The following is a 14,811-nucleotide window of genomic DNA, read 5'->3' on the forward strand; positions in this document are numbered from 1 at the left end:
ACCTCGTTGATTAGCAACGAGCTGCACAGCATGTTTGAAAATCACGTAATACGCCTATGTTAGTTAGGGTGTTACAGGCTGTGTCCCAAGACTTCTGCCAATCCTTTTTTGGTTTTGATGTTGCCCCATTCATTGGGAGCCTTGACTTTTAAGTTTAGTTTGTTCCAGTTTTGAATGAAGTTTCGTTTTTTATAGAAAAAAGGGAAAAAAAAAAAAACTTTTGAAGTTATCGGTTAGTGGTGTATTTTTTTTAAGAAAATGAGAAAAATCTTTTGTCAATCAGAGAAAAAATAAGAGTAATTTACAGCATAAATATCTAAGTTTAACGCATAGTTGCAAATAAATATCTAAGTTTAATTTTTGGCGGTAATAATACTTAAGTTAAATTTATAGATTTTTGTAAGTACCTGACCGTTAAATGTCAAGTCATCATCCACCTATAATTTTCTTATTGGTATATATAAATTATTTAAAAAAAAAACAAATTAAAAATTCATAACGTCGACCAATTAATGATTATGGTGGCAATGGCAATTTACTTAGGGGCATTATATTTACACCCCACAAAATTATATAAGCACCCCCAAATTATAATTACATATTTACCCTCTTGTGAAATGACTAAAATAGATATCTTCACATCTTTATTAGGTTATTAATTTAATTTGTAATAAGTACACCCCACTATTTTTTCTTATAAACACTATACTATTTAAATTTCTATATAATTTTTCACTCCAAATTTTTTAATGGAAAACACAGAGATTTATTTTTGTAATTCATCGAAGGAATCATTCGATACAAAACAAATTTCTGTGTATATGTATGTGTTTTCTTTTCTCATGAAAAACAACTAAATATACATTTGATGAATTTAGTGATATACAAGACTAAGAAATATTAGACCAGAAACAAAATAAAAAATATTCAGTTACTTTATTTTTTTTCCTCAAAACAATTCTAAAACTGCTACTATTTTCTGATTTTTCTTAACATACCATTTAATTCTTTTCACAAATCAATGACTTTAATTTTTATTATTACTCATTTTATTAGATTTACTTGGACAATCAATGTGTAGAAGCCATTAATGACTTCTAGTTTTCTCTTTTTCTTTTTTCAATCCTAAAGTTTTGGGGTGTATTCAAGAGATACCCTTTTGGTATACAAAGCGGAGTGTAATGGGGTGTAACTATAGTTTTATGGTGTGTAAATATAATTTCCCTTTACTTAACATTTAAAAATAATATCACCCCTTATTATTGATGCTCTTAGGGGTATCTTTTGTACGGGTGTTTATTGGATAACATCCAATAGATTTGAGCCCATCCGATCGAATCCAATTATTTATTGGATATTAAATTTTGTCATCCGATCCAATCCAATTGAATTGAGTCATCCGATCCGATCACATCCAACGGATGTATTGGATTGGATCGTTTCCATCCATTGGATGCTTTAACTGGTTTTTTATTGGATTGGATTGGATCCATTCAATGAATCCAATGGATGAATCCAAACCATTATAGCCACTATTTAGGCTGATTTCATTCAAAAGAAAATAAAAATATATGAAAAAACATAATTTAAAACCTAATAATCCAATAATAAATAATAGTTTAATTCAAATTCAACCTAATTTTCATAATCCTATAGTAAAAATATAACAAAAACCTAACTTAATAAGCAAAAGTCTTAATAAACAAGTCTAATACATCAAATGTAAATATTATATCAATGTGTGCAGGTGCAAAATAAAACTTATTAATAATTAATATATTTTTTTAAAACAAAATAATTAAATATATAAAATTATAAATATTAAATATGATTGGATGGATATTAGATCGGTTCGGTTATTCATTGGATCGGATGTCTCATCCAACATTCAATCCGTAATCTTTTGCACACTCAGTAATCTTTTGTTTCAATCCGATTCATTGGATCGGTTCGATTCTATTAGATCGACCCGCTGGTATTGAATTGAATGACTTTTTTAAGAATGGTTTTCACATTGAGAAATGGAAGCTATGGCTTGTCCCAGGCTCCCAGCCACAGCTACCATATTTTACGAGATTTGACAATGAGTTTTTGACAATCTCTCTTTTAACAAAAATGGTGAGACTAACATTTGGGAGAATCATGGCAATACCTTCTTGTTCTCCAATTCTACCTCATCACTTCGTCTCCATCTCTCGACCTCACTTTCCTTCTAAACTCCATTTTCCCATCATCTTCGCCAGAGCCTTGTCTGTTTCTGCCTCTGCCGCACAGCCTCAAACCGCAAATTGTTTCAAGAGTTTTGATGGTGATATTCAACCATACCTGCGCTGCACCATGCCTCATAAACACCTCAAAGTCGCCGTTCTGCTCAGCGGTGGTGTCGATAGCAGCGTTGCTCTTCGCCTCCTCCACGCCGCCGGACATTCCTGTACCGCCTTCTACCTTAAAATTTGGTTCCAGGTACGTTACTTTTGCCATTTTACCATGATAAATCTCTCTCTCTCTCTCTCTCTTGAGTATAAATATACTTGGGCTTGTTTTAATCTAAAAATGTAAATAATTTATCTGGGGCAACAGAATTTCGGGAAATTTCATTAGATTATGTAAATAAACCATGTTTATTGATGAGTTGTTCTGAGCTTGAATAGCCTAATGGGTGGTCTTTTGTAGGAAGATTTTGACAACTTTTGGTCGGAATGCCCATGGGAAGAGGATTTGAAGTATGCAAAAGCTGTTTGTAATCGGGTTTGTTTCTTTAATCTGTAACTTTATGTATGAATCATTGGGACCTTGGTTTTGTTGCTTTTTTACTTACGAGCCATGCAGAACATATAAATTATTATGGAAACTGGCATTTTCTTTTTCAGATTGAAGTGCCACTAGAAGTTGTGCATCTGACTGATGAATATTGGAAGAATGTGGTACGACCAACTCACCAATCTTTTTATACTTAAGTTTTATAGCTTCTTCATCCTCTCTATCTGCATACAATATATTTATGTATGTTTATATATGAATATAATACATAATAAACATATATATATATATATAGATATTATAGAATCATATGATCTTATCCATGCATGTAATGTCTCTCCTTCTTGTCTTTTGAAAGAACAATATTTTGTTTCAACACTTCATCCTTTATGGACTTCTTCCTACATAAAATATTACTGTATAACACGAAGGTTGGTGTTCCATTTTGGGTATTAGTTCATAATAATCTTAACTTAAACTATAAAAGTTTCCTTGCCTTGAAAATTAATTACAAATTTTGTCATTTTTATGCTCTAGGTCTCCTACATTATTGACGAGTATCGTTGTGGCCGTACCCCTAATCCAGATGTTCTATGCAATACAAGAATAAAGTTTGGTACGCGTTAAATAGAGGTTTAAGATGTTATATTGTTTATGACTCAAAACATTGTTTGAACCTAAGTTATTCTCAGGTGCATTCATGGATGCCATCAAAAGTATGGACTTTGATTATGTTGCTTCTGGACATTATGCGAATGTTGTCCACTCATGTACAAATCAAGTGGATGATGATTCTATTTTAGAGCTATCACAGGATATGGTACTTATGAATAACATAATTGCTGAATTCTAACTTCTGTGTATCTGTTCCTTGCTTATGGCAGTCACCTTTTGTTATGCTAGATGCATTTATGGAATCTCTTCTTGCTCATGGTTAAAGAAGGAATCTGTTTCAATTTTCAGAATTTACATTTTGTGATGATAATTTTGACATATTTCTAGTTATTTTGATTTGTTTTAGGTACACACCACATTTTCTTAAAAAAAAAGATCACTAACTCTTGATGTCCTTAACTTCTAAACTTTAGGTGAAAGATCAGACATACTTCCTTTCACATCTTTCTCAGGTGCAGCTTAAGCGACTAATTTTCCCACTTGGTTGTATCTCAAAGGTTAGGAGCTAGTTTTATATGTATGGCATTGCTATCAAATTCAAATAAGCAACATCTCTTGATTTTCTTGCATTTTAGTAAAAGGGTATCATTAGCTGTATATGCAAGAAAAAATATAATGTTCAATTGAGATTCAACTTTCAAGAAAGTACACTTGCTCTGAGCCAACTTCTGTGCTTTTAATTTTCATTGTGGGAGTCCTGCATTGATCTTTAACTTCCTTTTCTGTTTCCTCCATGTAAATTTCATTTACAGGAAGAAGTTCGGAAGCTTGCCACACAATTTGATCTGCCTAATAAAGACAGAAAAGATTCACAAGGAATATGCTTTCTTGGAAAGGTATGGTGTGCAATTCTGGTTTAGATGATGGCAAAGACTGGAAATTATATTTTAGAATGATATTTTACTCACTTGGTCTCTCTCGTGTGCCAAGCTAAATTTTTTGGGTGAACATCAATCGGGGTGTTTACGGATTGGTTTGGTCCGGATTTTCATCCAAACCAGACCAATTAAATGATCAAACCAAACCAAACCAATCCACTAAAAAACGAATTGGTTTGGTTCAAAACCATAGTTTGTATTTCGTAGTTGATCTAAAACTTTTTTACAATAATTGTTCATTTTTTTGGTAATTTTTTTTACTTTTAATAAGTTTGTAATACATAAATAACAATAAAAAATTATTATCATAACAATATTAATTCAATATCAATAGCCTACCTAAATTTGTTCTCAAATATCAACATTTCATCCAAAAAAAAAATATAAATTAAGTATATACAAAATAATTATACTACTACCGAGATTTCTAAAAGTGTGACTGAACCAGAGATTTCAAATGGTCCGAATTGACCGAGTCATTCACACCGGATTCATTTGGTTTGGTCTGGATTGGTTGGGGTTTGGAACCACAAATTGCGTATTATATAAACATCCCTACATCAATGGGGGTTGATGCAATGTTAACTTTTTCTCTCTTTTCTATTTTTTTAGATAAAGTTTAGTGAATTTGTCGCCAGACACATAGGGGAGGAGGAAGGTGTCATATTAGAAGCTGAAACAGGTGATTTTCTTGGAAAGCATCGGGGTTTCTGGTTTTATACAATTGGTCAACGTCAAGGTTTACGCCTACCAGGTGGACCCTGGTATGTTTCTTAGTTTCAATAATCGGATCACTCTTTAGTTTATCCAATGTAGCGGTAGCCATTGTTTTGTAGCGAGATACTGATAGATTTATAAATTTCAATGAAACAGTCACAATTAGGGAAATATGGAAGGAATAATCTGTGGTATTGATTTAACCAATAATTCGAGATCTTGGTTCTCTCCCAAAGGATTATAATCCACTATTTTCTCCACACCCTAAAAAGACTCTACTATTCTATTTATTCTAACAGTAGACCTCACCATACTAGCTGCACCCTAGGTACACAAACACTCAGCCCATATAACTAACTCTGCTGCAACATTCCCCTCACCTGAATCTCTGTTGCTGACTTGGCCCTTTTCTCTGCTCCTCCTTGTGCACACATACGTGAGGGGTGGCTTATGAGATACCTCTGTAGACTGAGATTTTGTCATGCGAGTTGAAGAGGCCATATATATATATATATAGATATACATAGGCAGGCTATTAATATACACATTATGTATTATATTTGATTACATAAAAATCACATGTTTTATTTGAATTTAAAATTTAAAAAATTTAGAATTTTTATTCTTTCTGCCAAATTATCCATCTTTTTTCCTTGTGCAGGTATGTTGTTGAGAAGGATGTTAAAAACAACGTAGTTTTTGCATCAAGAAACTACTTTTCATTTGATAAAAGAAGGCGCATTTTTCGAGTTGGCTCCTTAAGATGGCTGAGCAGGCTTGGCACAGATCAAACCTGTCATCTGCAGTGCAAGGTAGAGAAACCAATTTCTGGTGCATCTCATTGTCCTTTATTCAACTAGTTTCAACATGGCAAGATTGAATTGAAGACTAATCTCTCTCATACACATACAATGCAAGTGATAAAAATATACTTGTTTGTACAAATGTTTCAGGTCAGGCATGGCCCTGGATTTTACAATTGTAGCTTGACCATGGAATCAGGTGAAGGTTGTGATGAAGATGTTGCAGTTGTACAATTATCTGAAGATGATCAAGGCTTGGCAGCTGGACAGTTTGCTGCCTTCTACCAAGGAAAGACCTGCTTGGGTTCCGGTGTAATTTTGGAGTCTTGGGATGACAAGGGATTTCCTGTATGTGCCAAAGCTCTCGAAATTGCAAGAATAGAAGATAAGTCTCTTCTCGGAAAACCCGTAAAGATAAAAGTCAAACCTCCCTTGGAGCTTGATCAGGAAGTTGGTGGTACAGAGCTTAACAAGGAACATAAAAGTTCTCAAATCGCTGCAGCCAAACGTGGCAGGCTGGCATTATTCCCGCCTATCAAGTGGCTGCAACAATTTAGAGATAACTGGTTTAGGATATTCTAATTTGTGCCAAGGAGAGCATAAGTATAAAATAGATTTATATAGCTAGGACAACCCTAGGAATGATATTTAGTAATGTACTTTTGTTCTTCAAAGAGGTCCTCAATTGATGTATAATTAAGTCATTTTGTAAGTGTACTATTACTTCATTTAGTTATTGCTTAAAAAATTTCTCACATCATTTTGTTATCAATACAATACGTTGAGTTTGAATTGTAATCACTTCATGTTTAATTATTTTCTTAAAGTTTCAATCTTTTTTAACTGGAAGATGACTTATCTCCCCCAAGATTATTCAAATGCATGCAAAACAAACAGTATAACTTATTTCGTTCACTTTACATAAAAATTGTGTAGGTTGAAAAACAGCTCTTAAAAGGTATACCTTATTTCATTCACACTTTACGTAAACAAAACATATCCCCTTGAATCTCTAATTGAATTGTCTAGAGAATTAACATCTTTAAATTTGATTTTCCACTAATGTAATATATACTTCCATCATAAATTGGAGACCAGCTTGATCGTAACCAAACAGAACCCATACATTGAATCAAGTCCATCCACCCTCATCTTTCTTTAGTCAATTCCCGAAAACTTGTCAAGCTTATCATACTCTTCCATCTCACTCCACTTATTCCAGCCACTTTCCATCTCCGCAGCTTCTTTGCTCACCAATACACAGATTCTACAATGGTTTTGTATGTTCGAAAAAAGGCTGAAATAGTTTTCTCCTTCAACGCTTCACGTACGATTACGGTAGTGTTTTGTGTCGGCAGTATAGTAGTCAGTTTACAGATTGCTATAAGTGGGTTTGAAATAGGTAAAGGCCAAGGAACTTATCGTGTTACTAAAACCCCATTTTTTGTTTATTTAAAATCTCCTCCTATATGGCTGTAGCCAAGTATCTTCACAACCCCGGCAGTAACCATTTCATTTCTCAGTCGCTCAACATCATCCCATCTTTCGGCTTCAGCATAAATGTTCGATAGCAAAACATAATCTGCATCCTTAAGAAGCTCCAACTCGGCAAGCTGCTGGAAGCATTTCTCAGCCATGTCCATGTTTCTGTGTACAGTACAAGCACCAAGCAAAGTTCTCCATATTACCGAGCTTGTTTCGCCAGATCTGGTTTTGATCATTTCATAAGCTTCATACAGAAATCCCCATCGGCTTAGAAGATCAATCATACAACCGTAATGCTTGATATCAGGCTTGATATTATACTGTTGGATCATACGGTCAAAATACTGGCGTCCTTCTTCCACCAAACCCTTGTGCCGGCAAGCAATCAAAACACCGATGAATGTAACTCGATTAGGCCTAACTTCATCAAGTCTATTTTCCATTTCAGCAAAGAGTTCCAAAGCTTCCTCAGAACCACCATGTACAGCTAAACCAACAATCATAGCATTCCAGCAACTTGCAGGTTTCATTTTTAGCTCATCGAATACTTCCCGAGCTGAATTCAACTTCCCGCATTTTGCGTACATATCAACCAGAGCATTACCAAGGTATCCTTCAACCTTGTAGCACTTTTTTACCAATGATACATGGATTTCTGTACCGATATCCAATGCCCCTGTTTTGGCACAAGCACCCAAAATTGATATAAGTGTTACTTCTGTAGCTTCCACTTTAGAATCTTGCATTTCACGGAAGAGATTTAACGCCCCATCGTAGTTTTTGGCCTGAACATAAGCAGCTATGATGGAGTTCCAAGAAACAGCATCCCTTTCAGGCATCTCTTGAAACAACTCCTTTGCAGCCTCAATCTTCCCCAACCTAACATTCCTTGATAACAAAGTGTTCCAAGAAACAACATTCTTTTGAGGCATTAAAGCAAACAGGTGATCCGCCGACTCGAAATCATCGAGTTGATCATAAGCCGATATCATGATGTTCCAAGAAGCAACACTTCTGTCAGACATTTCATCAAACACCTGCCGTGCAACACCAACACGACCACATTGCGAGTAAGCAAAAACCAACGAATTCAAAATATTTGAATAGCGATCAAACCCCAATTTCAAAATCCGACAGTGAATTTCAGCTCCCTTAGCTAACTCAAACCTACAATCTTCTTGAAACCGTTTCATTGCTCTCGCGCAAGCCCTGAGAGCAAAATTGAAGGTGAAATTGTCCGACCCAAGATTCAACTTTTGCATACGATTATAAATGCATAAAGCTCTTATTGGGAAAACACTTCTGGAGTAAGCTCTAATCATAGTATTACACAGCAATGTATCATCCATAGTCGTTTCTTCGAAAAGGGATTGAGCATGAGAGACACAGCCCCATGACGACACGGAAGTCAGGGAGATGAGCTTGGCAATTAATGGAGGGTAATTCACTAGACCTGCTTTGGCGATGAAAGCTTGCACCTGTTCAACATCTTTCATGGAAGAAATTCGGTGAAGAAGTAGAACAAGCTTGATTTCTAAGGCTCTATGCTTCTCCATTCTGATCAGAAAGATGAGAGCTTCGTCACCTTTTTCTTCTTCTTAAAACCCATCTTCGCATTATCTTCACCAGAGAGCCCTTTGGTTCCGTGTGCATATCTTTTTCTTCTTCTTTAGGCTTCTACAATGGGATACTATAATCCTATATGTGGCAGTTATAGTTTCACACTAAAGAGATAGTGGGACAACTACACTAAATTGTTTTTCTTAATTTTTAATATTGAAATAATGTGTTTATAATTAAATTTTTATATTTATATAAATATTATGATGTTATATTTATATTTTTTTAATATTATATTTATATAAATTTAAATTTTTATATTTATATAAATATTATGATGTTATATTTATATATTTTTTTTAATATTATATTTATATAAATTGATTTAGAAAGGGTGGTAGCGGAAACCCTTGGACGTTTAATAGAGTTCAGTTTGTTTTTCAGAAGTAAAGAAGGGGAGATGATCTGAAAAGGGTAGTGTTAAACAATCTCGATATCTGGGTGCAAATCCACAGCCTCCAATCGGGGTTTAAATCTGCGAGTGTTGTGGAGAAGTTGGGTAATTTTATTGGTACGTATGTTAAGGCTGACCCTAAGAATTTTCAGAATGTGTGGAGAGATTATATGCGTGTTCGGGTTACATTGGACATCACTGCTCCTTTGAAAAGACGCAGGAAGCTCCGGTGGACTGCAATGGAGGACGGTTTCTTGGCATAATTCAAATATAAATATATCCCCACGTTTTGTTTTGTCTGTGGTATCATAGGCCACTCTGAGAAATTTTGTCATAAGCTTTTTGATACACCAGCCGAGATGATCATAAAGCCTTATGGTGCTTGGATGAGGGCTCATCCACGACGGAGGAACAACCTGGTGGGCTCTCAGTGGTTGCGTGATGGGAATGAGACAGACGAGATGTTTGCCGGCCGGTTCAAGGGTGGCGTGGCGATTGCTCCAGTGATGTTACAACAACAGTTGAGAAGTGAGGAGGTTGTTGGAGGATTTTGTGGTAATTCGGTCCTGAATACGGGGGGAAATGCCTTCAATTTAATTCTCCTAAGGTTATGGAGAAAAATATGGGATATCATGTTGGTGTTGACCATAGTGGGAATGAGATAAATGCTAATGACACTGATATTGATGATCTGAATGATGACGTCATATTGTTGGATTCTTAAAAGAGGCGCACGAGGGATGGTGTGCAATCAGCTCAACGAGTTATGGGCCAACAGTCTATTGGGTCGTGTATTGATCCATTCGAGAAGGATAATAGTAGTATGGATGTGGCTGTGGCTTAAGTTAATCAAGAATCGGGCTCCATGAACGGGCCTTTGGTGGGTGTTGGGATCCAGGCCCACCGCCCATTATGAGTATCATTAGCTGGAATTGTCGTGGGCTTGGGAACCCATAATTTATCAATTCCTGGTGGATCTTATTATCCAAAAGAAACCCAATTTTCTGTTTTTGTGTGAAACTCTCTGTCGTAAGGACAAGTTGGAAAGATTACGGATTGCGGTGGGGTTTGATGGTTTGTATTCTGTTGATGCGAGAGGACATATTGGTGGGGTGGCCACGCTTTGGCGTTATAATGAAGATGTGCAGCTGCTTAGCTATTCTTTTCATCACATTGATGTTCAAATCTCGGACGTAGCTTCTTCTCCTTGGCGTTTAACGGGTCTTTATGGAGAACCTAATAGAGCTGTTCGGTATAAAACATGGGATTTATTGAGATTGTTAAAGTTGGAATCTTCTCTTCCTTGGTGTATCATTGGAGATTTAAACAATACTACTAGCCATGCAGATAAAATAGGAGGAAATAGATATCCACATATGTTGGTGGTGTTGGGTTTTGTGCTTTAAATAAAATCCATTTCAATATAATCAGATTTACTAATTAATAAAGATCAGAAATAACATTTTATGTTGCATGGTTCACATGATTTATTTCATGATTATAAATTCTATTAAGTCCAGAACATATGTATTTGTTAATGATTATAGTGTTGTCAGCACAGTGGAATATAATCTTGATTATATGTTCAAAAGTTTCATTCCCTGATTTGTCAATTCACTGGATTTAGACTGGCATGATAATCAGTGATAGGTATGCTTATACATTGGATAAGTGTTATGTTCTTTCCAGGGCATTGGCAAAGTTTACCAGTATCGGATGTATGGAGTATACATTGGAAGGAACCGATATTGAACTTTGATTAGATATGTTAAATTTACCGTAATATCTATTCAATTCAATATCACCTAGTTGATCCTAGATCAAATGATCTTAATCCTGATATGATTAGGTTTGATCTCAAGAGTATTATACACGTTCTTTGATTTGTTAGTTAAGCCTACTTTTGGGTCAAGGTGATACGTATATTTTGGGAACATGATAGTATAATTGAGTGGGAGCGCTAACATAGATATGGAATCTATAACTTCTATAGGTATTTAGAAGTGAAACGATGATTTCCTTCGAGCTTGGCTAAACAGAGATAAATGGTTGAGTACTCATTTCACTTCGCTGAAATATCATTTATACGGAGCTAAATGTTTTAAGGATAAAATACATTGAAAGGGTGTACGGTAATTTTATCCCTATACAATGTATCATCTATTAGAGGATCATTGATCAAATTAGGATTATAACAATGGATAATTAATAGCGTATCTATATCGTGGAACATATAGAGCGTTCTATATGGCTGAGAGTGTAATTCTAAGTTCTATGCGTGGATTCAACGAGGAATTAATAAGTCAGTGGATTTACTTGGTAAATTCTTGATCTGCTTATTAGAAGTTCGGTTATATAGGTTCATGGTTTCCATACTAGTTGAGACCATAGTGCTTGTAAGACTCAGTTAATCGATTTTGATTAATCAATTATAATTATAAAGTTAGACTATGTCTAGTTTATGAATTTTCATTAAGCAAGGGCAAAATTGTGAAGAAAAGAGATGCTAGGTTTTATTTATTAATTAAGAGACTTTATATGTCTAATTAATAAATATATTAAATGATAATATTATTTAATAATTAATTTTTAGTTTTTAAATAATTGGAATTGGCATTTAAGTGCTTAAATTGGAAAATTGACGTTTTAAAAAAATTGGATGGAAAAATGACAATTACCATTTATTTTTCTATTATTTTAATGCCAAATAAATCTAATCTAAACCTAGGTGGTTACTTATAAATAGATAGTGATGAGATTGATTGTCTTCAGAAAGTTGAGCCTTCTACCTATAGCCGCCACTATCCCTTCTCTTTTCTTCTTTAATAATTTCGAACCTTGAGTTAATGAGTGAGTGCCCACACACATCAAGTGGTATCTCAATCATAGTGTGGAAGATTGTGAAGAATCCAATCAACAAGAAGGAGAATCAGCATCAAGGAAGGAGAGAAAGAGATCCAGGTTCAGATCTTGGTGATGCTCTACTACAGAAAGGAATCAAGGGCTAGAGATCTGAACGGAATATTCCGCTGCACCCAATGTAAGGTTTCCTTAAACCCTTATGTGTTTATTTTATTGTTTTAGAATTCATATTAGGATGTTAATGAAACATACATGGTAGTAAATCTAGATCCTGGTAAAATATTTCCAACAACTAGCCTCAGAGCCATGGTAATGATTTACTTTCATGTAATATGGATTAAAATGATGATATGTGTTGATTTGGATGACTTCATGTTGGTTTATGTGCTTATGTGATGAATGTATGTGTTATACGGAATTTTTCCATGAAAATTATTTTTTCTGTTTTTGAAAATATTTTATTTGGATTCCTTGTGAAAAATTAAGCAATTTTCTTTTTTACGGAACTCAATTCCGATAAAAATTGAAAAAGATATGATTTTTTGAAGTTTCGGGTTTGAATTGGTGCATCGCATGCACCAAGCTTCGGACAAGAAGCCTATACGCGCGCATGTCTGGGTGCATCGTGTCGGAAGACACGTGATGCACGCTTGCTTCAGACAAGGGACACACGCATCAGGAGGCTGTAGATGTCGTGCCCAGACCATGCAATTGCCGAGAAATCTCGGCGTCCCCCTGTCATCCGCGCGCGTGAGGCATAATTTGTAGCCTCTTGAGGCTGCACTTGCAGCCTAGCTGCCAGCTGCACCACAAATTGCGATTTTGGTGGGATTTTTCACAAAAAAAAATATGTTTTTTCCAATTTTCAAACCCCAAAATTAAAATAAAATATTTTTTTTAAATATATTTGAACTTAAATATCATATTTTAAATTAATAATATTTATTTTTCAATAAATTATTATTAATTTTGATATTTTGAGGTTTAAATTTAAAAATTGATTATTTTAATTTTTAAATTATGGTCAGATTTGAAAATTTGTTAATTTCTTTAATATTTATATATTATTTAATTATAAGATTAGATATTTTGATATTTAACATATTTTAAATTAAAAGATAACTAAAGATCTTTGTTATTTGAAATATTATATTAAAATTAGCTTATATGACAAATTAAATAATTAATAAATTTGAAATTAACCTAGATATTTTTGTAGATATTCTAACCATAATATTTTTTCAAATTCAAAAGTTTGTTATTCTGTCAAATATTTAATTATTTATAAATTATAAGTTTAAAATGATATTTTACTATTTTATATCATTTTACTTATTAGAAATTTATAAATGATATTTTAAATATTTAAATAACTTAGATATTTTTGTGGAAATTGGAATATTGCCTAATTTAAGATATTTTGAGGATAATTATTATTTATTTTTTATTTTATTCTTAAAATAATAATTATCTAACCACATCTATTTTAAAATTGGTTTATTTTATTATTTTAATTTTATTAAATTATAAGATTTGAATGTGATATTGAAGATTTTTTTTTTTCAAATCATTGATCTTATTTGATATTTAATTTAATTTGATAAAAATAATTCAAATAAACCTAGATATTTTAAATTAGTTTTTCTTTTTTTGAATTTTAAATTTTGAGATTTTTAAGGTTGTTTTAAAAACCCTACATTTTCAAAATTTAGTTGGTTAGTTTAAAATAATAATTTAATTATATTAATATCTTATTTCACATTTGTTACATGGACAATGTTTGTTTAATTTTATATTGTTTATTCAAAAAAATAAAAAATTAACAAACCTATTATTTATTTGATCTAAATTGCTATGATTAACTTGTTGACAGATCCAATGATCTGATTTTAATCATAGTCCAATTGTCAATAGATCCTATAAATAATTTGTAACAGGTAAATTTTGTACTTCTTTCATCTGTGTAAACCTAGTAACATGATAAGGCCCATCCAAATCATTTAACCTATGTGAGCCTATATGTTTGCTATTGGGCTTAGATGCATATAGGAAGCCCATTTAAGTCTTACTAAGTAAATGGACTAGGTTGCTAAAATAAATTTTGACATAAGTAAATTTATTTAGGCCCAATTAGAATTTGGCTTATTCAATGAATAACAATTGTTTATTTAAAGGTTAAATTCCTCTCTTTTGGGCCTTGTGTGAGAGTTAGGGGGCCAATAGCAGTGGGTACGACATACTGAACCCAGCTCTCCCTCACATGAACTACCCCAATTTTGAAGGCCCATTTGCCTTATTTAAATAATCGTATTAGGTTAATTATATTAGTCTAACCTAATTAAGAATTGAATTAGCAGCATAATTAGCTTTAAAATATATGAAGTTTATTTTTCATTTAATATTTTAAAGTTAATTGTAGAAAAACACTTAGTTAATGATATATATTCTAGATAGTTATTTCTAGTACTAATTATAATTTCTAATACTTAATTAGGAAAATATTTTAAGTTGTAAATTAATTATTTATTTTAATTAATTTTGGACCAACTTAATTATAGAATATCTTTCCTAGTATTAAATTAGAATCAATAATTAAGTTTCTTTTATACTTAATTAT

The 14,811-nt window shown here is 33.2% G+C and overlaps 2 protein-coding genes across 2 annotated transcripts; one reads left to right on the plus strand and one right to left on the minus strand.

Annotated features, from left to right (window-relative positions):
- Positions 1 to 1,995: 1,995 nt before the first annotated feature.
- Positions 1,996 to 6,666, plus strand: LOC115695188 (uncharacterized). Its single transcript, XM_030653007.2, has 10 exons — positions 1,996 to 2,463; positions 2,674 to 2,748; positions 2,871 to 2,924; positions 3,298 to 3,376; positions 3,453 to 3,580; positions 3,849 to 3,932; positions 4,188 to 4,271; positions 4,926 to 5,077; positions 5,692 to 5,842; positions 5,984 to 6,666. The coding sequence occupies exons 1-10, from the start codon at positions 2,116 to 2,118 to the stop codon at positions 6,413 to 6,415; spliced, it is 1,587 nt and encodes a 528-aa protein (XP_030508867.2). The 5' UTR covers positions 1,996 to 2,115; the 3' UTR covers positions 6,416 to 6,666.
- A 118-nt stretch (positions 6,667 to 6,784) lies between these two features.
- On the minus strand, positions 6,785 to 9,032 carry LOC115723512 (pentatricopeptide repeat-containing protein At5g15300-like). The gene has a single exon (XM_061110553.1). The coding sequence runs from the start codon at positions 8,872 to 8,874 to the stop codon at positions 7,282 to 7,284; it is 1,593 nt and encodes a 530-aa protein (XP_060966536.1). The 5' UTR covers positions 8,875 to 9,032; the 3' UTR covers positions 6,785 to 7,281.
- Positions 9,033 to 14,811: the final 5,779 nt, after the last annotated feature.

This window comes from Cannabis sativa, chromosome 2 (assembly GCF_029168945.1).
Source record: "Cannabis sativa cultivar Pink pepper isolate KNU-18-1 chromosome 2, ASM2916894v1, whole genome shotgun sequence".
Taxonomy (NCBI): domain Eukaryota; kingdom Viridiplantae; phylum Streptophyta; class Magnoliopsida; order Rosales; family Cannabaceae; genus Cannabis; species Cannabis sativa.